This window comes from Lissotriton vulgaris, chromosome 1_2, assembly GCF_964263255.1.
Source record: "Lissotriton vulgaris chromosome 1_2, aLisVul1.2, whole genome shotgun sequence".
Taxonomy (NCBI): Eukaryota; Metazoa; Chordata; class Amphibia; order Caudata; family Salamandridae; genus Lissotriton; species Lissotriton vulgaris.
The window spans coordinates 18,461,312-18,488,140 of NC_141686.1; the positions used below are offsets into that span (position 1 = coordinate 18,461,312).

A 26,829-nucleotide genomic window follows, 5' to 3' on the forward strand; every position below is an offset into this window, starting at 1 on the left:
TGGAAACAACAGGAAGAAAGAAAACACTGCGCTACTGCCAAGAATACCGCATGATAGAAAATGTTATAGTAGCGGACTCGAGTTTCCATACGTCGGTGCATGCCCAGCAATGGGTCAGAAATGCAGGAAATGCAACAGAGAATCATTTTGCAAGCGCCTGCATGGGTGCACAATTTAAAATTGAGCGAGGAAGACTAGGAAAACCACGGACAGCAACGAACAGATATGCCAGGCACATGGAAACGGCAAATCTCAGTTCCTCAGCTGAATCAGACGGAGTAGCAGTACATGAGAACGTGAAACGACTATATCTGATGTCCGATGCCCCTGTGGAAGACAGAGAGCGAGAGCTCATTAATCTAATAGAGAAACATCAGGTAAAGAAAAAAGCGACCGTGGACATTGATGTAGTAAGAGACAGCACATGATTCATGCTAGATAGCGGGTCACAGGCAACTTAATGTGTATATCAGAATATGAAAAGATGAAAATAAAACCACCACTATCACCGTCCACTGTTGATGTATTCTCCTGGGGCTCAAAGAAATTAGTGGTCAACATGGGGAAGTTTACAGAGACACTGATGTACAAAGACAGGTCAAGCAAATAAGAAATACATGTGCTACAGGGAGGCATTCCAGCAACATGTCTGCTAAGCAACGTCACGGCGTAGGTGATGGGTCTCCTTGCAATGACGTACCTCGTCAGAGAAACTGAACATTCAGGGAGACTATCCGGCAATACTACAAGGCCTAGGCAAACTAAAAGGACAGCAAATAACACTGCACATCAATGAGGACATAAAACCTGTGGCTCAGCATCACCGACGAGTGCCGATACACCTGCAGCCACAGGTACAAGAGGAAATACAAAGCCTGCTGAGCCAAGACATAATAGAGCCTGCGGACGGGCCGACCCCATGGGTGTCGCCAATATTGGCAGTTCCAAAGAAGAACAATTCCGAGATTCACATATGTGTAGACATGAGGATACCAAATACAACGATTGAAAGGGAAAGACACCCTGGACAACACCTCAATGACATAATCAGCTGCCTCACTGGTGCGTGCCTGTTTTCAAAGCTGGACCTGTGCAAAGCATATCGACTGGAGCGTGACCCACATTCAAGGTACATTACCACATTCTCCACACACATGGGCCTGTTTCGCTACAAACTACTGAGTTTTGGCCTCTCATCGGCAGCAGAAATATTTCAGGAGACCATAAGGCAGGTAATAAGGCCAGTAAAGAACAGCTTAAACTACAGTGACAACATTTTGGTATTTGGTCGATCAGATGAGAATATGACAGAGTGTTGCAGGAAGTATGCCTGCATCTGGAAAAAGCAGGCCTAGCGCTGAATGAAGATAAGTACGAACTAGGGAGAAATTAACTGGTGTACTTCGGACATATCTTCTCCAAGAAAGGAATGAGACCAGACTCCAACAAGGTAGAGTCGCTGGAAAAAGAGAATCCTCCAACAGACTACGCAGAAGTGAGGTCATTTCTTGGCCTTGCCAGCTACTGTGCTCGATACATATAAGACTTTGCCACGGTCAGCACACAGCTTCGAGAGCTAACGAAGCAGGGTCAGAAATTCATCTGGACACAAGTCTGCAATAGGGCGTTTCAGGCCATCAGACAAGCTGTAATAGCGGTGGACCATCTTGCCTATTTCGATCTACTCCTATGCACGGAGCGGACGGTGGACGCCAGCCCGGTAGGATTAGGAGCAATTTTAGCACAACACATGCCGGGCAGGGACTCTCCACAAAAGATTGTGGCATATGCAAGCAAACGTCTGTCTGACATCGAGAGGGCATACTCGCAGCCAGAAAAAGAAAGCCTACCAGTAGTATGGGCATGTGAACACTACCACAAGTTCATCTACGGGACACCAATCACCATCGTAACTGACCATCAGGCCCTAGTGACAATATATGGCAATCCAAATGCAAAGATACCGCCTCACATCGAGCGATGGGGCGTAAGACTGATGGACTATGACTTCAAGATAGTACACAAACCGGGAAAAGAACACAACCCGCTGACTACATGTTACGGCAGGCATCCTTTACCGCAGACACGAGAGAACACATCAATAGCAGAGGAATATCTAAATGTTGTGCTAAAACAGAACACTCCGGCATCAATAACGATAGCAGAACTTGAGCAAGAAACAGGGAGGGATGCCACGATGCAAGCGGAGAAAGTGGTGACAAGACAGCAGAGACGGAGTCACGTCAACAACAGCATCATGGAAGGAGGAGTCAACAAGGAGGAGATACTAGATTCATGAAGAACTATCAGAGACTGTGAACGGAATAGTAATAAGAGGTACAAGAATAGTCATGCCAAGTGCACTATGCAGACAAACAGTAAACTTGGCACACGAATCACGCAGAGGCATGGTAGCGACAAAGAAACTGCTACGGGAGAAAGTATGGTTCCCTGGCCTAGACAATATGGTGGAGGACACCATCATAAAATGCCACATCTGCCAAACGACAGGGCAGCCAGCAAAGCCTGAACCACAACAAATGTCGGAACCCCCAAGGGCAGAGGAGAAAGTATAGGCAGCAGACTTTTCAGGACCTCTAGACACGGGCAACTACTTGCTTGTGATCATTAACGAATATTCAAGCTTTCCTGTCGTGCGAAAAGTCTCATCGACATCAGCAAGCGCAACACTGCCAATACTGGACGACATATACGTAGCCAGGGGCTCCCCCCAAACACTAAAAACAGACAATGGTCCGCCATTCAGGGAAGGAGTTTCGAAAATTCATGGACTACCAAGGCATTCATCACAAGAAGAAAACACCTCGGTGGCCATAAGCAAATGGCATGGTGTAGAGGTTCATGGGGAACATAAAGAAGGCTGTCCAAAGAGCAAAGCTGGATTAGATATCAATAGGACAGGCAACCTGTTGAGTACTAAGAGATTATCGAAACACCCCTCACAGCTCCACAGGACGATGCCCCGTTGAACTAGTGCTGGGCAGAACAAGCAGGACAAGGCTACCACAACTAGAAGCAAAGCGCCACCAGAGCACAACAGCATTGTAGGCAGAGACCACGAGGCCAAAGAGAAAATGAAAGCGTGTGCCGACGCCAGGAGACATGTCACTCCGTTGCACCTCAAGCAAGGGCACTCAGTGGTGGTGCGTCAGCAGCAACTGAGAAAATCAGACAGTCCGTTCTCAAAGGAACCGTTAACAGTGACACATGTCAAGGGGCCTATGATAACGGCGGCAGCAGGCCCCTACCGAAATCAAGGAACAGCTCTCACTTCAAAGGACTAAAGATCATGAATGAAGACGGAGAGGACACAGCAGCAGTAAACACAGACACAGATGAGACAAGAAGAAGAAATGCAGAAAACAGGGAAGGATCTTGTCCAAGAAGAGAGAGCAAAAGACCAAAAAGACTGATTGAAGAAATGTAATGATGGGGACAAGAAAACCTCTCTCCCTCTCTTACGCTTGTCATTTTCTTGCAACAAAAGGGGAGATGTCGTGACCTGGGTAAAGGGGCATTCGGCTCTGTACCCGACTGGTGGGGAGGAGACAGGAACCGGGCACCACTTCCGGTCAGTAGAGTGATTCAGAACAAGCATTTGCAATGCAATAGGTCTCGCATTAGGAAAGTTTGAGCTATTGGTCTTGTAAATGACAATTTCTTTATTTATGTGTTGGTTTTGAAAATAGCTAAATTAATAGCTTTATGATTTACAATGCTAATAGTTATAACTTTCGCAAATGTGACACCTATAGCATTTGTAATGCAACATGTTTTGTATTTACGTGACTTAGATGTATTGATATTACAAATAACAATGGCTTTGAATTTTTTTAAATAACTAATACTTAAATAAAAGTGATTGTAATTTATAATGGCAATAGCTTAAACTTTTGTAAATAACCTTTGTGAAGATTATGTTCAGTGTACTTTATTGTGACGAAAATCCAAGAACAGAAGTGAAATATTAACATCTTATTGTGACATTTGTAATAAAGCTTTAAACATTGAGAGAACATATTTGAACCAGTTGTTGAATGGTTGCACAGATTGATGCTGGGGTGGTGATGCTGTGGTGGTGCCGAGTGATGTTGGGGTGGTGCCGAGTGATGCTGGAGTGGTGCCGAGTGATGCTGGGGTGGTGCCGAGTGATGCTGGGGTGGTGCTGAGTGGTGCTGTGATGGCGCTGAGTGATGCTGTGGTGGCGCTGAGTGATGCTGTGGTGGTGCAGAGTGATGCTGTGGTGGTGCAGAGTGATAATGTGGTGGTGCAGAGTGATAATGTGGTGGTGCAGAGTGATAATGTGGTGGTGCAGAGTGATGCTGTGGTGGTGCAGAGTGATAATGTGGTGGTGCAGAGTGATAATGTGGTGGTGCAGAGTGATAATGTGGTGGTGGTGCTGAGTGATGCTGTGGTGGTGCAGAGTGATAATGTGGTGGTGCAGAGTGATAATGTGGTGGTGCAGAGTGATAATGTGGTGGTGCAGAGTGATGCTGTGGTGGTGCAGAGTGATAATGTGGTGGTGCAGAGTGATAATGTGGTGGTGGTGGTGCTGAGTGATGCTGTGGTGGTGCAGAGTGATGCTGTGGTGGTGCAGAGTGATAATGTGGTGGTGCAGAGTGATAATGTGGTGGTGCAGAGTGATAATGTGGTGGTGCAGAGTGATGCTGTGGTGGTGCAGAGTGATGCTGTGGTGGTGCAGAGTGATGCTGTGGTGGTGCAGAGTGATGCTGTGGTGGTGCAGAGTGATAATGTGGTGGTGCAGAGTGATAATGTGGTGGTGCAGAGTGATAATGTGGTGGTGCAGAGTGATAATGTGGTGGTGCTGAGTGATAATGTGGTGGTGCTGAGTGATAATGTGGTGGTGCTGAGTGATGTTGGGGTGGTGCCGAGTGATGTTGGGGTGGTGCCGAGTGATGCTGGGGTGGTGCAGAGTGATAATGTGGTGGTGCAGAGTGATAATGTGGTGGTGCAGAGTGATGCTGGGGTGGCGCCGAGTGATGCTGGGGTGGCGCCGAGTGATACTGGGGTGGCGCTGAGTGATGCTGGGGTGGCGCCGAGTGATACTGGGGTGGCGCCGAGTGATACTGGGGTGGCGCCGAGTGATACTGGGGTGGCGCTGAGTGATACTGGGGTGGCGCTGAGTGATGCTGGGGTGGCGCTGAGTGATGCTGGGGTGGCGCTGAGTGATGCTGGGGTGGCGCTGAGTGATGCTGGGGTGGTGCTGAATGATGCTGTGGTGGTGCTGAGTGATGCTGTGGTGGTGCTGAGTGATGCTGTGGTGGTGCTGAGTGATGCTGTGGTGGTGCTGAGTGGTGCTGTGGTTGTGCTGAGTGGTGCTGTGGTGGTGCTGAGTGATGCTGTGGCGGTGCTGTGCTCGAGACGTAAGTGTCTGTGTTTTTTAAAAAAAATTATCAATTAATGTTTGGTTCGTGCATGTATGAATGTTTAATAAAGAGTGTTGTGAATGGATGTGTTAATATGAGTGGGTGTGAATTCATTGTTGTGAGTGTTGTGTATGTGTGAGTGTCCCGCATGCCCCTCTCCCCCCAAAACTTACTAGCCGCCACTGCACCAAGGTTCGGTTATCTTATTATGGGATACAGCTCTTAGCAGTGAGATGGATAAAGAAATGTGCAAAAAGAGGGCGAAAACTTAGTATCCACAGAAGAATTAAACCTGTAGCATTTATAGCGACGTTAAGCATGCTGTACAGTAAATATTAAAGAACGCGTTTCAGCAAGATAATTATCTTTCTATGTCGGCTCTAATACGCTTCGTGGAAACTTAGTGCCACCGTGTGGCTAGGCCAGAAATTGCTCTTCAATGCGCGGTTTTTACATACACTACATACAATAAATACGTAATAAAGTTTCATACGCAGTGAATCCGTACAGGTCAGATGCCGTATACCAGTGCAGCAACATACTCGACATTTCCCTACAAATGCTCTTTGGCCGGATAAATAGGGTTCCAGGTGTGGGGATAGTTGTAAGGACAGTGACTGTAGAGCGCGTGCACAGAAGCTCACACTGCTGCCTTTTCAAACATCCATTACGGATGCATAATATCGCAAAGCACAGATGCGGACTGGTAATTGCAGAACATGCACAAGGGACATGATGATGGGCACAATTCCCGCCAGAGTAACACTTCAAAGCCTTTATGATACCCAAGTCGCAAGGAGTCCCTTCAGCTCTGAAAGAATGAGGACCGAACAAAATAAACAGTTTTCTTTGCACATGTGAGGTATCTGGGGCTCGAAGTACATGATGTGCAGTCCAGAGCATCTCCTTGTTTCGATGGAAATCCATATAGCGGTCAGAGCAATATACATATGGAGTTCATGCATTCTCCTGGTTGACATAGTGACTAGGGAGGTGGCCTTCCATAGCACCAAACGGAAGTTACAATAAGCCATAGGTTCAAAGGTACGAGATGGAGAAATGGGAATCTCTCTTCACAGGAAATGAATAAAGCCGTCCAGTAAATCAGCGCATTCCTTTGAAGTGTGAAGCAGGGGGCGGGGGAGCGGATCCCTTTGCAGTGAAGCTCTTGGCATAATGAGCTAGAGCACGGCCTCGCGGCCGTGAAAGTGAAACAGCAGGGGTGAATTAGGGGGGAGGAGAAGTGAGGCCGAGCGCGCGCTGGGGTGAATACCTGAGGCCGAGCGCACGCTGGGGAAGCTTCAGATGCCTGTGGGAGCGAGGCTGATGGGTTTGATGTGAACATGCGTTCCACACGAGTGCACCACATGAACTGTACTAAATCCGCAATGGTTTCAGAGCTTGTTTTGCCTACTGTACTCTCGTCTATTTATCCCTGCAGGATAGAATAGTCGAGACCTAAAAAGGAGGGCATGACGATGAGGGCACATGTGGGCAACAGCAGCAGCAGCTATAGCAAATATAAGATTAAAGCATATGAAGAAACTGACCGAACTCTGGCGTGTTTCCTGGGGCTGAGAACACGACAACTGGGATTAAAATTATGACACATAAAATAAAGTGAAAAGACGTGCGAAAACCATTATGAACGGTGAAAGTGTCTAATTTGCAGATGGTAAGTAGTGACCTAAGAGAGGGAGAAAATGGTTAATGGAAGAATGGATGCAGAAGGGTCCATAGGCTATCAAACACTGTGGCATAACACAAGTATGGTACAGAATGGGAAAATGTGTAACAAAGAAATAAAATAAAATGGTGCAGTGGCATCTGAAGATATAGAACTTGGGTTCTGAAATACTTACAGATCAGAAAGCACCGTAATATCTTGGTAAGTTGTTTGCAGGAGAAAATCTATTAGGGTGCTCATCCTGTAGCCAGTGCTTCCAGCAGCCATGACGGAACCCGAAGGAGGTGACAGAGGAGTGGAAGATGCCGCTGGTCTCCAGTTGCACAGGGGCCATGATGTTGTTGGAGCCCTAGAGGTTGAGTGCCCGAGGAAGGGAATGACAGTAACTCCAGTTACTCCTGTACCCTGCAACTGGTGCACAATTTTTTACTACGCCCTCTGTCAGCTCCCTGGGCAGGGTATGGGACTTCTGCAAGCTTTTATAGAGAGAGAGTGGAAGCTGCTTGGAACTGGCCATTAACAGCCTGCGAGAGGCTGCTGTCAGCCGGTACCCATGGTGTCCTAGTGAGGGCACCTCCAGTGCTGTTTTCTGCTCTGTTAGACTGGACTGTGTGTCTCTCCGAGCCCTGTTGATGGTGGAAGGGCAGTGGAAAGGGCTTTGTTTTTATGACCGGTGTGCAAAGAGACGGTGCAGAAGTGTTTTTTACGAGCTCAGCTCATTGGCGAGAGATCGACATGCAACTGTGGCATATAGGAATGCTGCCCAGGGCTACATACTATGTACTGCATCTTTTGTTTACCCCTTAACTCGAAGAAATGAGTTTACTCAAAGCAAATTCCAGCTGTGTAGGAGTTTTACACGGAGATTGCACACACACACACCGACACCTCCGAAGGGTTCACCGAACAGCGCAATGATATTATTTACTGCAGGCTGGAGTGGCACTGAGAAGCAAAGTCTTTAACAATCTGCGATAGGCCATTTTTTTTCCAAATAGGCCTCCTGCTGTCACAGTCAAGAGTCCAGTCTCACTCTCAGCAAACAGTACTCCATGTTTGCAGCTTCGAACGGAAAGTGAATAGAGGAACCAACGGGAAGAGGACACTGCCTGGCTCATTTGTTACTTTCTTGCCAAGTAATATTTTAGTGGCGCAACCAGCATTAAATGTTAATAATTGTAAACACTAGACGGCACCTTTATGTTTTAATTATGAAGTTGAAATTTTAACCATTTTTGAATGAGATTGAGCTGGTTACTTAAAATGTGAAAAATCTGATACTACGTCAGCTATTCTATATTAATATTGCTGTCTCTTCCCATGAACGACAGTAGTAATTTTATTCCTTGATTTGGAGTATTTTATGTAGCGCTTAAGTTGAAAGTTAATTAAAAAAAAGTCTGTTAAAAAGAAAGAGTGCCGTCCGTGAAGCGGGCGCCGCGCTCACCTTAAAAGTAAATTAAAAAAGATAGAAAGAAGGAGCGTGCGAGAAGAGGGCTAAAGAAAAAGTAGAGCAAAACATAGCTACTAATGAAAAGATCCATGTAGCATGGCCAGTAGCCGGGCCAAAACAACCACAAGGTAGAACAAAGGTACAATATTTACCAATGAGAGCAATGCAATTTGTAAAGGTAGACAAAGCAACCAATAAAAAGTGGCGTTGGCATTGTTCAATCTCCACAGAAAGAATACAGCAACTCTTGCAGAGCAACGCATGCACGCTGACTCTAGGCTCAACCTAAAAATGAAGGAGATGAGCATTCTAAGCCTACATCACACAATGGAGGGGATGTGAAAACCTACCACGGCTACTAAGGGGCACATTTATGAGAGCTTTGTGTCAGGCTAGCACCACGCATTGCGGTACATGCATGAAGCAAACCTTCAAAACTGTTTTATGAAGCCACGCAAAGCCACTTTGTGGGGCTGAGTGGCTCTGTAAATCTGGAGTAAGGCAACGCAGTACAAATCAATGCACTGCTTTACCATGCCCTGGGTAGGCACTCCATAGGCGTTGCAGGTTCTCTAATCTCAGAGACCAAGCAATGCCTACGGATTTTGATCCATTCCTAGATTTGCAATTAGTTGTAAACCTGGGAATGCACCAAAATCTTACACCTTGCCTGGGTTGGCGTAGCAAGGAGAAATATCCATTTCTCCTAGTTTTTTCCTCTTTAAGAAGAACGAGGAAAAATCCTCTCAGGATTGTTTTGGGCAGGAAGGTGCCCCTTGCTGGCCAAAAACAATCCTGCCAACAACACAGGCAACCCTTGACCATGGTGCAAGAGTTCCCGCGTTGGCGCTGGCTGCCAAAACAGCGCCAACGCAGAAGAAGAGGACAGGAATGCACTGTTTAGGATAAATACAGCACATTTCTGCCCTTTCCCTCTGACACAGGGCAGCACAGCTTGCTCCACTGCACCACCATTTTCATAAATATGCCTCTAAGTAACTCCAGTTTTAGGGTAGAGGCCTTAGTCAACAGGGGTGTGCAGGTTCTCATGCTAGCATGGGCAATTGACAGCATGCAGGCAAAACACCATTTTTTTAAATATATCTTTATTGCATTTTATCTTTTCCGCTACATTAATCCACAAGTATCTGTATGTATCAATATATCAACGATATAATTTGTCCCATAACACTATGCATAAAGATCAAAACATTTCCTTCATTTTACTTCAGTGTCAGCCATGTGTGGGGTGTAGGGGTTGTGTACACGTATACAAATCCCTCTGGGCTCCTACAGCCCGCACATCCTGTCATCTCCAGTGAAGTTGCCGGGACAGAGGTGCTAAGTACGTCTCTCCTTGGCAGTGAGAGTTATTTGTAAGAACATCAATGCTTACAGATAAATATATTTCACAATGAGATCCAATTCTAGATTTGCATCATAGTACGTGTCACAGGTAAGTAGATCAATGTACATTTCAATATCAGGTCTGTGCATTAGATATTTTATATAACAGTTCAACCTCATTCAACTACAGTAATAATAATTCAAAACAAAAAGAGATCAGTTAACTTGGGGTGTACATTTCAAATGTTCGGCGTGTCTTCCGAGTTGAGCCGCGACCAGACTGGCGCGCAAGTATGATGTGTGGGCCGCTACTGTAATTGCCTGTATGATAGCATGGTTGTAAAGATGATGCGTTACAGGAGCTTCTTTCGAATGGTGTGTTTGGGGAAATGTGAGGTTTCATCCTGACCCAATGATGGTAGTGAAGGTGGCATGTAAAAATAGCGCGGTGTCTGCAACTAGGTGGCTCTTCAGGTGTCAGATCCTGCTTGTTGTACCGGGGGTGTCTGCAGTGTGGCATTAGAGCGTGTGAAATGTCTTAGCATTCCGTCCCAGGTCTGTGCAATGGGATACTTTCGCAACCCTGCAGTTTCTTCTCTGTGTAGGGTGGTACCCTCCGCTCGTGCCAAGACCTCAAAGGATTGTGCCCAATGAGAAAAGGCAAAACATCATCTTGTAAGAAGATGGAGACTTATTATGAGTAAGTGCATGGACCTGAAAAAATGGAGCCACTGGCAGTCTCTTCACATGGGTGCATTTGAAAATGCTGATAATCCTTTGTTACAAATTCCCTGCCATCTACGTGAGGTACCTGATAGTCTAGATTGAGTGAGAATAGGCCACTGACATTCAGGTTGAGGTACACATTGAGTGTACCTTCTTTCTACAGTACTATCCTCGGTTGAAGAATGACAACAATTAAATTCAAAGCACCTCCTTAGGTCTCAGAGATTGGAGAGCCCGTTGGGAAAAAACACTGTCAGTTCAGAATAAATAAAACAAACGGGCAGGGTAATGTTCCTTCACAAACATAAGCAGAATTTCCTGAAGTTGGTTATTAGTTGGCAGCAGGAAAACAAACCAAAAATGAGTCATTCTATACGAAAAAACTTCATGAAGAAATAATGGATACATGAAGCTAGGCTTTTAAAGATCTTGTGCTTTGAGAAGGAGCAAAAACAAAATCCAAAAAGATTTAGGTCTGCCTTTTATTATTTAAAACACCCAAGATAACCACTCCACAAAATTAAAATGAATTACATTTTGTTAAAATGCTAATTACTAGTTGCAACTAAGATCATCGTCACTCTAAGTTCTGAAAAAACGTTTTTTATTTATTAATGTTAAAAAAATGGAGTTTAAATTCAAGGTAAAAACTGTTCTACATACCTACAATAATTCGTGAAAAGGACTTTTCCTCTCCATTTTCTTCACTGTATACCATGTTTACACTTGCAGTTTTGGAAACAGGTTTTCCAATATTTGCGCCATGAATAAGTTCTCTAACACTTTTAACTCTTAAATTGGTTGTCTTTTCGCCCATCACAAAACTAAGTGCATCCATCACATTAGATTTTCCTTAGAAATAAAAAAAAGTTGCAAATAGAATTAACAGTCTATTATCTACAAAACAAAAGCAAAGCTAAAACGTGCAAACCGACTACTACACGTGACCTCACAAAAGAATGAAACGTTACCTGTTGCAATAATTCTCCAATGAGGATATTCTCCAAATATTCATACAAGCAGAATAGGGGGGTGCCTTTTCCTTCGATTTTTATTTCTAGGGCGAGTCGATCTAATTCGGCGACGCCCCAATGTAGCGATTTTGCCTCTGTCATTTGTTAAGCGTCTCAGTATGCAATTTCGAAAGAGGAAAGCTAGGTGGCTAGGTAATTAATCTAGAATAGATATCCTCATTGGAGAAGTTTTAGCCTTAGGACATTTTTCTTAGCAGTACCAAGAAAACTGCAGCAGACGGTGGAAGACTATGTGTTCTTTCCAAACTATGGACGCAATGTACAAAAGGTTTTAGTGTTTGCAAACCAACTGTTTCAGTAAATCAGAGGGTCTACGAAAGCTAAAACCCTTTTTCAAATGTACTAAGCCCATTTAACGATTCGAAAAAGGTTTCCCGAATTGTTACATGGGTTTAGGAAACCACACTGAATTGATATTTGGAATGGTCGTGTTTACGAAGTCAACAACATGATTGCTTTATTTAAAAGCAATCTGACAGTGAGTGGTCTGCTGACCATAAGAGGCCACCATCCCTGTTATGTCGAGAATCGTAGTGAGTCTGAATTTGCAACTTACCTCATTAATATGCACGTAGTAGTTTTGATTCTGACCCATAATGATTCGGATTTTCAAGACACGCCCTATTAGTACATAGGTTGGTTCTTAATCTTCACTAGCCGCAAAAATATTGGTTGCACAATGCAGAAAGAATTTTGCGACCATATATTACTACATATGGCTCAATATTTTTTTTATTTGCCTTTCGCCTGTCAATCTTGGGATGCATACCTAAACGTAAATGGCTACCAAAAGGATTGAAAAAATTCAATGAACCAATCTAAATACAACATGCAAGATATTCGGATAAAGTGCACTGGTCTTCGAGAGGGAGATCTTTTAACAATCACTCAAGTGCCCATGAATCACATCTCTATCTCCCGCATTAACAATCACACACTGCAATAGAAATGTGCAGCAACACTGAAAGAAATATGATAATAATTTCTGCATTTCTTGTAGGTGACTGTGCAATATTTATGCAGTGGCTATTGACCCCTCAATGCACCAGGCTATGTGCAACGACAAATACAACAGTATGTACAGCAACAGTGCAACTAGCACGGTCATGAGGGGGGGGAAAGCCTGCGCACCCTTAGCCTGGAACAAATGAATTAGCTGGTGAAGCTGCCACCTTCGATCAACTGTTGCCGGACAAAAATCGGGCCGGACAAAGAATTCGCAGCCCTTCCCAACACTTCTCTTATCTGGTCTAGCAAGATCATAGATTTTCTCTCGGGCCGGAAAGTTGTTTAAGCAGATCTAAATTGCTCGTGGCTTGGCTTCAGTAGCACCGGAAGGACCAGAAAACTGCCTTGAACGGAAAGCGATGCACCCGCAGTACTTCCACGTGCCAGTCCCACTGCGTGACCTCTGGAAAGGCTTCTGTAAATAGTTCTGCTACAAACTGCCTAACATCTTCACCTTCCTTGCCTTCCTCAATTCCTAAAATCCTCAGGTTATTTCTTCTGGCCCCGTTTTCCACATCAGTCAGCTTCCATAACATGTCCTCCCGCTGATCTTTAATCACACTCGCCAGTCCCTTCTGGGCCGCCACGGCATCTTCCAGAAGTGAGATTCGCTCCTCGGCCTCTCCAATCCTAGCAACAATGTCCAAACAGGTTTTGGCAACCCTACGAATTGAATTTTGCATTCTGCGGCAGGCCTCCTGCGTACGCACATTCTCCTGCCGAGCCTCCTCTCGATGTGCAATGATCGTTTGGTAAATTATGGATAGAGTCACTTCCTCCGGAGGATCCGATAGGAGGCCTATAGGGGGGACAGAATGAACTGGGTTCTTTGGAGTAAACTGGTCCGGCATTAATAATATAGAGCCCGGGTCACTACTCCGTGTTGGCTGGGGGGTGGGGGTGACTTTAGGTTTAATGGCATTGCGGACTGTACTGAGACCCCCAGACGCCAGTCGCCCGACTCACTGTCATAGTCGAACAACCTAGCTCTCCCCCCTCATCCACTGAGGAAACAGAGTGATCTGACATAGAATAAAACTTGTCAGTGGCTTCTGTACACACAGACTCCTTTGAATCAGCAATGACTTTCGCAGAGAGGTGAAGCAATGATGATTTATCATATGGTTCGCAGTGAGGTGAAGCTTGGGTGTTTGGCTGGACTACTGTTCCCAGAATGCATTGGCCAGAGGCAACAGAATCAGCAGGGCTCCCGTTGCTCATTGTTAATGGCAGTAGTATCCCGTGCTCCCCCGCCGGTACATTGCCATCCATCCCTACAGTGTCATTCAGGCTAGGATCTATTGGTAAACTAGTTACATCAGTCATTGAGGAATCGAGTAAAATAGTTGGCTTACTGCCGCCATTGTCATGACTGGAGATTGAACCGGGGGCTGATGGTGATAGTGAGGATGGTAGTACTTCCTCCCCCACACCTCTATGTTTTAGCACTTTTAGGAGATCACCCAGCTACTCTCCCAATCTGCCGTCACTAACCTCCAGGGGAGCTTTGCCTTTCAGGTTCCTTTGGCGAAACAACTCCGTGAGCGCCCGCTTGCCTTTTTGCCACAGTCGCTGGAGCAGGAGCTGGTTTTGAAGGCTAACCTAGACTACCGCCTCCTCGGCTCCTCTGCTGGCAGCCGGGCGCTCCTTTCCCTCAGAGTCGCCAGAGCCGACGATGTGTGCAGCACCGCGGTTTTTCGTCACTGCCGGAGCCGTCTTGACTCCTATTTTGGGGCCATACTAGCAACAGTTCTAGCAGGAATTCCAGAACAGAACTCAGAGTCGATCCACTCAGTTCAACCAGGTGAGTGAGAGCAGGAACCGGGGGCGGAGCGCGCCCAAACCCAGAAGAGCTTAGCGGTAAGTCCCGCTTGCACCTGGTTAAGTCTGCATATTAGTGCCATACGCCTTCACAAATAATCTGGAGAAATGTATAGCCAAAGTTTCAATCGAAGAGTGGCGAGATAATAAGAATAGGTTAGAGGACCGGAGCATAACAAAGGTATAGGAGCGGGGACGGGGCAAAAGACCAAGGGGGTTAGTTAACCAGGGGAGTCCCGGCACCAGCCTACTCAGCCGAACTCACGGCCGCCATCTTTGCCTAACTATGATGATTACTGCGATTACTGTGATTATTGAAAATTTGCTTTCGGATTTTGGAGAGTGGGACATACACCTGCCTATGAATGGGGCGGAAAAGACTGTTCTTTTGTTCATGGAATATATGTGGATTAAATGATGGGAAAAAGCGTGGGTTGTTTTACAAAATTTTCCAAACGTCCAGGTGGACATATTAGGTCTTCAGGAACCCATATTCCATGGAGCAACTGGGGACTTCTAAATTTGCCTGGCTATGAGCTAGTGGCCTGTTCTCGTCAGACCTCTATGATTAGAGGTGTGGCTATTTTGTTGAAGAAAGGTGTAGGCTGTTGTAAGAAAGTTAAAGAGGACAATGCGGGCAGGTGGGTGATTGCTGAAATGGTGATAAATAATGGTCTCCTGTCTGTCTGCTCAATCTACGGGCCTAACTTGGATGACCCCGAGGTTCTTAGATCTATTAATATTGAACTAGCAGTATGGCCACATCCAATGATGTTCTGTGGGGATTTCAATACTAATTTATCAAGTCAATTTAATCTAGTGAATGACCGAAATTATGCAGGTAGGAAACCCTGTGTGTTTAAGGCCCTGCAAACTCTAATTGTTTAACATGGTTTGATAGACCTCTGGCACTACCATCATCAAGACAAGGATGGGTATACATATTACACTGCTCCGCATAATAAAATGGTTCATCTTGATTATGCTTATCTTTCTGACCAGTATGTAAAGATGGCCACTATGGAGGTGGTGCCAAAGATCTTATCAGATCACAATGCTTTAGTGGTAGAGTTTCCTTGGGAGCGTCCTATTAAACATCTCAGGTCCTGGACATTCGAGAGGAAGCTCCTGTTAGATCAATTATACCAGGATCATATGGGACGATGAATCTCAGAGTTTAGGGATATCAACAGGGGGACAGCCTCTGTGTAGGCAGGGATGCATTTAAAGCTGTTCTGCGCAGAGAAACGAAAAGCTTTGCCGCTCATCTGTGGAAGACTGCACAGACGCAGAGTAAAAGTCGGTTAGAGGAGTTACGTCTGGCAGAATTAGAGCTAAGCACTAGGCGGAAGTGGCAATTAAATCTCTGGCTAATGGCACGGTGGCTGGCCCCGATCTCATTCACTTAGAATTTTATAAGACCTTCTCGGCTCTGGTCAGCCAGGATTTGCTTGCCGTATTTAGGGCCGCACAGGCTGGTGTTATTCCTGATTCTTGGCGACAGACCACAGTGATTTTATTTAAAAAGAAAGGCAAAAATTACTCATTAATACGGACAGTAAAACTTACTCTAGGATCCGGTCTATTAGACTTGCGCGCTTTATAGTTCCTCTGGTCTCGTTACGTCAACATGGGTTTATCCCCGGTAGGGATACAACCGACCATGTCCGGCGCATCATCGCGCTCCTGGATTGGGTGCAGGCCACGGGTTCCCCCCTCGGGGTGATCCTGTTGGACGCAGAGAAGGCGTTCGACAGGGTCTCCTGGGGGTTCCTGTGGTCCGTGCTGCGCTGGAAAGAGTTTTGTGCTAAGTTTATTCAGGCTCTCCAGGCATTATATTTTCCCCCACTCGCAACTATTCGTATTTCAGGGCAAGAGTCAAGGTACTTTAACATCAGCAGGGGAACCAGACAAGGTTGCCCCTGCTATTCGCATTGTTTATCGAGCCTTTTCTCAACATAATTGAAGCCAGACAGGATATTTCTCCAGTCAGGGTTCAGGGGGTAGAATATAAGACATTGGCTTATGCCAATGATATTGTCTTTTTAACCGATGATGTTGGTTCTACCTTCTCGGCCCTAGAAACTTTGGCTGCTCAATTCGGGGCCATGTCTGGATATAAGCTGAACATTACAAAAACTCAAAGTCATTCAGTCAGAAGGTATGCCTCCCTCAGATGTATCCGTTGTAACAGAAGCTCCTTAACTCGGGGTTCAAATCTCTCCTGCAGTTGCTCAGATTCCTGATTTAAATTATCTTCCTGCCATTGATTCTCTCCATACCAAGCTAGAGAGGTTAGACCGTCTCCACCTGTCACTTTTCAGACGCTGTAATGTTTTGAAAATGTTAATCCTTCCAAGGTTTTTATATTTTTTTAGGACAATTCCTCTTTTGATTTTGCAGGTAACATTTGTTAGAGCGGAAAGTATCTGTCGGTGGTTTATATGGGGCTACCGCCAGGTAAGAAGAACCGTCTCCCCAGGGAACGGGGGGGCTGGGCAGTTCCCATTCTTCAATATTATTATTGGGCTGCCATGCTACAACATTTTGGCACACCATTGGTGGGCGACAGGGTAGACCTCCCTTTATGTATTAGCCCATCTACATATGATATTGCCCTGGGTGATGCTGCTGAGGGTGTTCTAACACGTGTGTTAGAGCAGAGTTATTCTAAAAAAACGAAATTTAAGGTTAGCTGGGCTTTGTTTTCTATCTGGCAGAAGATTCGTTTTCGTCTAGCTATCTCGAAGATTAATTTTTATACTCCTTTTAGTGCAGTGGGTGTGCTACCATCGATATTTCAGGATGGTGTCACATTTAAATGGCAGTCTTTGGGCTTGAAAGATATTGGTGATCTGGATCTCGATGGCCAGCTGGCCCCTTTTTCCTTTTTAGGTCTCGCCTAGACGAAAGCAAAAAGCGAAGCTTTTTGCTGTCTAGGGCGAGACAACTTATGTTGTTACTTTTGGGGGAATGTGGACAGCAAAGTGGCACGCGCTTTTTCAGGCCGAGATTTGACCTCGTGAGCGCGCACGCCCAGCCCGGCGCCGTGCACGTCCCCTGCCACAGATTCCCTAAACACACACATGCACACGCAGGCAGGAAGGCACGCACACACAGACACGCGAGCACCACCCCCCCCCGCAATAGCGCACCTACACACACACACGCACACATACAGAGACACCCCCCCACCTCCCGCCGCATACATACAGGCGCCCCCCCCCCCGCCGCTGCCGCCGCCTCCATACAAGCGCCCCCCCCTGCCCCACTTACCGCCATTCTAAATTCTTGTGCTTTATTCCTCTCATTTTACAGTGTGCTGCTCTCCGTCGCAAAGTTGTCCATCATTTATTTCGACCACCCTTTCTCCGCCGCTCGCCATGAACACCTCCCACTCCTCACCTCGCCTTCCCCTTCAGTCCAAGCTTTCGCCATGTCGTCCCGCAACACGATTGGTGGTTAGGGGTCCTTGGGCGGAACTTAGCGTCCAATAGGCCACCTTCTTCGTCGTGTCCTCTTCAGCATTGGATCACGCACACCAGAGCTGCTCCCATTGGTTTCCTGCCACACGATTGGTGGTTAGGGGTCCATGGGCGGAACTTAGCCTCCAATAGGCCACCTTTTTCGTCGTGTCCTCTTCAGCATTGGATCACACACACCAGAGCTGCTCCCATTGGTTGCCAGGGCTGATGGGCAGAGAGGACCAGGAAGTGCTACGCGTGTGTCAGTCTGGCTGGCAGTGAGTGTGAGGCAGGGAGCCTCGGGGTACTGGAGGGGTCCAGGCTGGGGCAGGGCGGGGGCCGGGGAGAGGCGTCAGGGCACACGAGAGTCGAGGTGGTGCTGTGTACGGGGCAGGCAAGGAGGACACTGTGACTGAGACCGTGGGTATGGGGCAGTAGTAACTCTGAGGGTACGGTGGCCGGCAGAGGTCAGCGCCCCAGGGTTGAGCCCGGGGGTGTCCAGCACAGGACAACGGCGGCCAGAGGAGTCCAGGACGGATCACTAGAGAGCAGTGGCCGGGAGGGGTCCAGGGTGGCTCAGAGCCCTGGCTTGGATGGAGCCCCCAGTCCCAGCATGGAGGGGGAGATGCACAAGTGGACCAAGTACTACAGCGGTGAGAGCCTTACCTCTGCGTGTTAATGCGCGGGTTTATCATGTCATCATCTTCAGCAGGTGCGTGTGTCTGCACTGTATGCACACTCCATTCATACATTCCCTCCATCTCCCTTCAGACCCTCGGTGTCAGTGTCGGTGTCACAAGCTTGACTCACCCGCAGTCATTCATTAATCTCGCTGACCTCTCGCAGGGAGTCTGCTGCAACACAAGACTTAGAAGCAAACCCCCAATGCTACTCATCACTCCACAAGTCCCAAGAACAAGTCTTCATGAAACGCATCTTTTCGAGCCCTGCACAAAACAAGATGGGACCCTGCACCTCTCTCTCTCGATCTTCAAACTAAACTGGGCACTCTGATCTCGGGTCTTGGCACCCAGTCTCACCTGGGTCTTGGCACCCAGTCTCACCTGGTCCTTGGCCCCCAGTCTCACCTGGTCCTGTCGCTGGATGCTGCTTTGTTGCCCGTGTCCCATTATTAAGCCTCCCCACTGCCCCTGCCTTCTAAGACTGACTCTTCCTTATGTCGCATGACTGTTATCTTCCACATTGTTTTGCTGTAAATACCGCCCTTTCGTAGTAATATTGTCTTCACCCGACAATAAAATTCACATATAAAGTGCTTTGTTCCTCTGCGAATAAATAGTGTTATATCAAAAAAATTATAATAAATAAACTCAATAGCCTTTAAAGCTGAGCTGTGAACTTGTGTTTGCCACAAGGCTTGTTTAACGTGCTCTGTTGAGTACGAGACAATTGTAAGTGCATCTCGATAGAGTTAAAACAATATACATTGTTCGGTCCATGCTGTCACGTGTTTAAGGACATCCGCCTATGTGAGATATCCGAATTGTATTTGACTTGTACAAAAGGTCTGCCCATTGTGTATAGTTGTCAGTGTGTTGTATTTTAATATTGCATGTTGCCGTTGGCATTGTGGTAGCCGACTATGAGGCATGTGAGTGCTGTGTGTGTGTTGTACCCTTGCTACACTTTACTTTGGTGGCTCCGGCCTGTGTCTGCAGGCAGGCATAGTTTAAAGGCGTCTCAACTTTGTAAATGCCACCAGGCTCATTGAAATCAACAGCAAAGTGTAATAAGCAGGAAGAAATGCATGTTATGAGAGGAGTTGGATCTTAATGCACTCTGATCTCCCTGCATCCCAGATAGGACATGCAGGTAGCCTGTCGAGCAGCTTGCAGAGGCAGAGCTAGAAGCCCAACCTGCGGATCCTGGTATGAGAAGACTAGAGCTAACTTCAAGTCGTGTTTTGTGGGTTTTCCTGATACATAAAATATAGGTTTCATATTATTCTCACAGCAAAGATGGCTTAGAGGGTTTTCATCCCTTTTTTAACGTCCTCTGCATTTATTCTTTACGTTGTGGCCTACACCAGTGATTCTGTATTTACATGTGTTCAGTTTCTACCTACTTTCTGCCAATCATGCTCCCTTTTCTTGCACATGTTGCATGTCTAATGCCCCAGTGTCTTTGTCAGTGAACCACATCCAAACTGCGAGAGTTTGCTCATCATTGTTTTCTAACAAATGTGCTTCATTAATACATTCTGCCCTCTTAGTGTCTATGTCAGGATACTCTGACAGTTTTGGGTAACATTTGCTCCAACAAATGCAAACATATTTTTAGTTTGTATTTCTACGCAGGTTGTTGTTCATGTTTTATCCTGCTTACCCAGCGAATTCAATGCGTAAGGTTATCATGCAATTTGGAGGAAGTCCAAGATACGGTATTTGTTCAGTGGCAAAAGCAGAGATCTGGATTGGCTCTTAGAGCAGAGTATGTGCCGAGCCATATGCAAATCCAGCAGTAAATGTTTTGAAAACAAACGACCACATCCACCACCACCACCACGTCATCCACCACTACCACGTCATCCACCACTACCACGTCATCCACCACTACCACGTCATCCACCACTACCACGTCATCCACCACCACCACATCCACCACCACCACATCCACCACCACCACATCCACCACCACATCATCCACCACCACCACCACATCCACCACCACATCATCCACCGCCACCACCACATTCACCACCACCACCCCCACCACCCCCACATCCACCACCCCCACATCCTCCACCACCACATCCATCACATCCACATCAACCACATCGACCACCACCACATCCACATCCACATCCACCACCACCGCCACCACCGCCACCACCACCGCCACCACCACCACCACATCCAACACCACCACATCCACCACCACCACATCCACCACCGCCACATCCACCACATCCACCACCATATCCACCACCACATCCACCACCACCACATCCACCACCACAACCACCACCGCCACATCCACCACCACCTCAACCACCGCCACCACCACATCCTCCATCACCACATCCACCACCACCACATCCACCACCACCACATCCACCACCACCTCATCCACCACCACATCCACCGCCACATCCATCACCACCACATCCACCGCCACATCCATCACCACCACATCCACCACCACCACCATGTGTGTGTGTGGCTCTGTGTGTGTGGCTCTGTGTGTGTGTGTGTGTGTGTGTGGCTCTGTGTGTGTGTGTGTGTGTGTGTGTGTGTGGCTCTGTGTGTGTGTGAGATTCTGTGTGTGTGTGTGGCTCTCTGTCAGTGTGGGTGCAAATGCAATAGGTCTCGCATTTGCGAGAGATTAAGCTATTGGCATTGTAAACGACAATGCCATTTATTTATCTGTTTTCAAATCCAACACATAAATACAAAATTTGTCATTTACAATGCCAATAGCTCTAACTTTTGCAAAGGCGAGACCGTTGCATTGTAAATGCTTGTTAAAGGATAAGTTTCATTTGCATTCCAATGATTTTTTTTAAATATCTCCAGGTTAGGAGTTTTTTTGGATAGACATCATCGTAGAAATCCTATCCTGTATGATAAGATTGCTTTAGTCGAACTGGTTAAGAAAAGAACTAGAATAGGAGCCATTTATCAATGTCTTTTGTCGGATCTCCCTGATGACTTGGATATCCACAATGTTAAGTGTGCGGCGAAATTTGGTATTTCAACACTGGATTTGAAACAGCCGCTCGAACTAGCTAGTTATGTTTTAGTTTTAGGTACCTTGCGCACGCAAAGCTATATGGCTATGTTTAATTTATATCATACCCCGGCCAAGATTGCTAGATGAGGGGGTGGCAAGGGTGATTCCTGTTCTAGGTGTAAATTTCATGCAGCGGATGCAATTCATATGTTTTATTCATGCCCCAATTTGAGTGTTTTTCTAAAGGACATTGAGGAGTTCATTAATCAGGAGCTCAAAATTCCGGTTAACATCTCCCCAGAGTTAATTATATTGGGTTGTGAACATTCAGGAGCTATTGAAAGAACAAGGTATGTCCGAGCATTTTTGTTTATTGCGATGGCAATGATACGGTTATGTATAACCTCACAGTGGCTAAATCTGGAGGCTCCTACCTTTTGTCATTGCAAAGCTAGGATGTTAGCCTGGTATAATTTGGAATCTTCTGTGTATTTGTTAAGGTGGAGAAGGAGGCGTCAAATGGCTTCCAAGATTTGGGCCCCTATTGAGCAGTGGTCTTTGCTTTGAACCATCTGTTGCTATTTCCATTTTTTTCTTTATTCTCTCCACTGATGTCAAATCTTTAGTTGTTCAGTAGGTTAAAAAAAATCTTTTTTCTGACCTAGATGTATGTATCTATTAATTTGGATCCCCCCAAAACGATATACTTTGCTATTGGTGTTATGTTTTTTTTCTGGAAAATAATAAATAAAGTTAGAAAAAAAAAAAAGGAAGTTCCAGTAGACCCAGATATCAGACTGGAGGTCTCCAAATCTGGGTCACTGGCAACATTTCCGCCTGCTGCCTCCTCACCTGGGCCAAGAGGCGCAATCTTAAATGTATGAAAAGCATACCCCTTCTTCAGATACCAGGTTTGGAGAAAAGCGTCCGTGGCCCCTGCCTTAGGGTACAAACACTACCTGAAGTACCTGGGGAGACCCGCTGAGAATGGGCCTAATTTGGTCAAAAGGGCCTGGAAGACTGAAGGGTGTAACTGCCAGAGGCTCGTTCCCTAGATAACAGGAGTACAAGTCGGCTACTTGGTTCGGGAGGAAATAGTCCCAGAAGTTCCTGGTCAGGTCTGGGAAGGATTTTCGATTGTGTACCTCCCTGATGGAGTATGGTGCACACTGCAGCCATGTTGTCCATTTTTAGTAGGACACCGCATTTTGCTTGGTTCAACACCTGACTGCGAATGAGCCCACTAACACTTCAAGACAGTTGATGCAGGAATTTTACTGAGATGATCATCTTCTTACTGCGGAGGGTTCCCTACACTATGTCCCCAATCCATACCACTGGCATTGGATGCTATGACTAGGTCCAGAAGGGGCCCGAATATCACTCGGCTGTTCCATGCTTCCATGAGGGCGAGCCACCACTGTATGTCTTTCCAAGTTTCCTCTGATAACTGAACTACCGGAGAGTACGCAAACCCTCTCCACAGCTGAAAAGCTTTGAGCCTTTGACTGGCTCTGTTGTGAAGTAGGTCTTAAAATATATCCTGAGTTGAGGATGACAACAGTCCTACTACTCTCGCAATCTATTGTAGGGAGTTGGATGGTTTGGCTGCCATTCCACACAGTTTGTGTCTGAACTTGCTCATCTTTTGCAAAGGAAGGCTGAGTGTGGTTCGAACCATATCCACCACGAAAACCCGTAACACCTGAGACTGAGTAGGAGTGAGGACCGAAGTCTGCTATCTGATAATGAAGACCAGCAACTCCAAAAGGGTTACTGCCATCCAAAGATGCACAGAGAAATTCCGGCAACACTGGTCCATCAGGAGGATATTGTCCAAATAGACGATGAGGCAGATGCCCCGAGCTCGGACGAATTCCACCACCAGATGCACCATGAGGCAGAGAACAGCTCAAAAGGGAGAGTTGTGAACTCAAAAGTTTTTACCTGCCATTGAGTATGAGAGAAATCGATGATGAAGTGGAAAGATCTGGATGGTAAGATACGCATCCTGGAGGTCGAGGTACACCATCCAGTCGTTGATTTAAAGGAGGTCCCTCAACAGGTGAATACCCTTCATCTTTAAGTTACGGAAAACCAGACACTCATTGAATTCTGTTGAATTCAGGTTGATGACCCGCCGCTGGATGTCATCCCCTTTCACCACCAAGAAGAGATTACTGAGGAACCCTAAGGAAGTCTGTACAATGGCTCCTTTGGTGTGTAACTCCCCCACCTCAGCATCTAACCGCAAAGCGCCTGCATTCTGCTGAATAGATGGCTCAGATCAACAGTTTAGGCATATTCTTTGGCTAATGTCCCTCTAACTGCAGGAATACAAGGGCAAGAAACTAGAAGGTGGCACCCTGCTGGACTTGGGTAATCCACATTACCTAATCGTCCCCTCCCTCGCTTTTCTTCTTACACACAAGGCATTCTTGACTTACCAGACAAGCAGACTACATGCTTTGTATCATCCAATAAAAAGCACCCTCCTTCCTCCTGTTTTTCCTGTGTCTTACTTTTGGGCAGGTGTATCACGCGGCGGTTGTGTGCAGTGCTACGGTTGCTTAGGATTATTTTCCCAGATTGTGGCGACATGTTCTGACGATGCATGCTTGTCAGGTGTGGCCGGGACAGCTCGATCAGTGTGACGGCCATGAGGCGCTGTGCCAGGAAGTCGTGGTGCGCTCTTTGCCATTGCGTCTGTTTGCAATCAGGGAGATGGGGTTACTGGCTCGCTGGGGCTGTGCTTCCGAGTTGGCAGCCAGCCTGAGAGGCGCAGCTCCACCGCTGGCAATTGCTCTTTTCTTAGACTAAGGGCTTTGCGTGAAGCTGTTTTTAATGGGTTTTTCTTAATTTGTGTGCAGGAGGAATTGGTTGGTTGTTTAACCACCTTCCTTATTGGTACGGGGACTGTTTATTTTGTGTCTGTGTGCCCGATTGGTCCCTTGTGGGGTTTGCGTCCTATTTGAAGGGGGATACCTGTTCTGTGCTCTTTATTGTTCTAATGGTGGGAAAGCAAGAATCCAAGCATGTTTTGTTGTCTTCTGAGAAGGAGGTGGAGCCTATTCCTGCACACCAGAGCAGGTGCCCTGCATATCCTTATGCGTTCACTTCTGCTTCTGAGGTCCAGGATATGATTGAGGCAGCTGTGGCCAGAGTGTTGGATGGCAGCTAAGCCCAGGCATAGAGGCTCTCGTTCTGCGGTGGGTTCGGTGGATTCCCCCTCGGACGGCTCTTCGGCTTCAGAGCCATGCCACCTCTCCTGGGAAATTTGTGCATTGAGAGGAGATCTCAGACATTCTGCAGCACATGCGGGTGAATTTGGGTTTCGCGCCTTTCTCATCCACAGACAGCGGAAGGCATGTTTCCCCAATATGTTTATGTTTAGGGAATTTGTTAAGCGCACGTATACCAACAGTTCTCTTGGCGCTAAAGGAGGGGGAGAAACTTCCTGTAAGCTACTAGTAGTAGACAAGAGTGAATAGCCTCGTTTTCAGTTTTTTCCCGAAGTTGGTATATTCAGGACTAAGTCTGAATGCCTCAGGTTTTTGCTATGCCTTGTCATGGCCGGATCAAGGACTTGATGACTGGTGAATGGCAGGACATAGAACTCTCCTCGGTTCCCAGGTTTCTGCATAAGTTGTATTCACTGGAGGAGGGTGAGGACTCTTCCCCACGCTGGTAAGGTGGACGCCATTCAGGCCAATCTGATTGGTCGTGCTGCAAATAATCCTCCTTCTGATGTAACAGACAAGATTGACAGGGCACTTAAGAAGGCTTTCTCTGCCGAAAAACTGGATTTAAAAGCTGGTATTTATTTGGCGTATGCGGCTCAGAAAACTTGGTCAAAAAACAAGGAAATCACCTTTCAGCCTTGCGATAAAGGTGGTGGAATTGTCGCTTTGGATAGTACAGACTATGTACTACAAATTGAAAGGATGCTCAGTATTCCTGAACATAATCAGCGATTGAACTCGTATCCTGGTAAAAGGATTAAAAATGACATCTTAGTGTTTACACAGAGATCCCTAGGTAGAGGAACCATATGCCAACAAGTTTGAATACCTGAATCAGACCTATACTAGTATTCCAGTCCTATACGGGCTACCTGAAACACACAAAAGCATTTCACAACCACCGTATAGACCCATAGTTTCCACGAATACAAAAGTATTTTGACAAATTTCTGAGACCTATGGTAGATGTACTTCCAGCGTACATTAAAGATACAGGACACCTGGCGTGGCTTAGCCGAGCAGCGAAATGGCCGTCTGCTGAAGCGGCTCCGCGGGCCAAAGCCCATAAATCTGAAATATGTCCGTTCATTTGGCCGCTGTGCTCCTCCCCAGCCCGGGACCTGACTGCTGGCGACCTCTGGCTCCTGGTTGTGCGGTTTGGTGGTCCCCCCCGGCAGCGAAATTACTAAACCGGCGACTAGCCCTGTGCCCGGAACTGAGGTCCGGCGGCAGCACTGAAGCCGTAGCCTCGGGTGACGCGAGATCAGACGGAGGGGCCCCATTGACTGACTGCGGGTGCGCACAACACTGGGGGGAGGCGACTGGACCCTGCTGCGCCTACCTGGACATCACGGGTGCAGCGGAGACGTCCTGCGCGCCCCCGGAGAGACGAAATCGCCGCTGTTGCCCTGAACCGCCGCGGAGGTGGAGTGACGCGGCTACCCTGCACGGGCCTGCTCGCTGATGGTGCGGCGCCGGAGGAAGATCAGAAACATAGCCCTGAGGTAGGCTGGAGACCAGACAGCTGGAAAAGGTTTCTGGGGCAGGGGTGTCAGCATTTAAGATTCCTCTTAGATCAGAACGGAGGCCGGATGTGCCACCAATTTAAAGGGGGACTGAGGCCTGATCACGAAGACCTGAGGCATAGTCTGCATGCACGGAGATCCTGTAGGAGGCAGCAGGGGATCTGCTAAAGCAGCAAAGCGGCCCATGCAGAGAGCCTATGGACAACTAAGCTTGTGGATCGGCTGAAGGGGGCCCTCCCTGCATGGAGGGGTATATTGCGCAGTTATAGGAGGCGGCGACCGCACAGAAATCACGACTTTGGGCCCGTGGGACAGGCAGATTCAACTTGTTTATGCGTCGGTTGGATGAGTGTGGCCTGGATGGCGGTTGACACAATTCCTGACGGGAATAGCACATTTTGGCGGCAGGGAAGCACGCTG

At 46.9% G+C, this 26,829-nt stretch overlaps 1 protein-coding gene across 1 annotated transcript in view; it reads right to left on the reverse strand.

The window, feature by feature from the left end:
* Positions 1-26,829, reverse strand: part of SMC1B (structural maintenance of chromosomes 1B) — a 2,420,665-nt gene that overhangs the window by 2,372,166 nt on the left and 21,670 nt on the right. Inside the window, exon 2 of the mRNA XM_086952745.1 lies at positions 11,285-11,473. Within this exon, the coding sequence (XP_086808871.1) occupies positions 11,285-11,473 (189 nt within the window). The remainder of the gene's footprint in view (positions 1-11,284; positions 11,474-26,829) is intronic.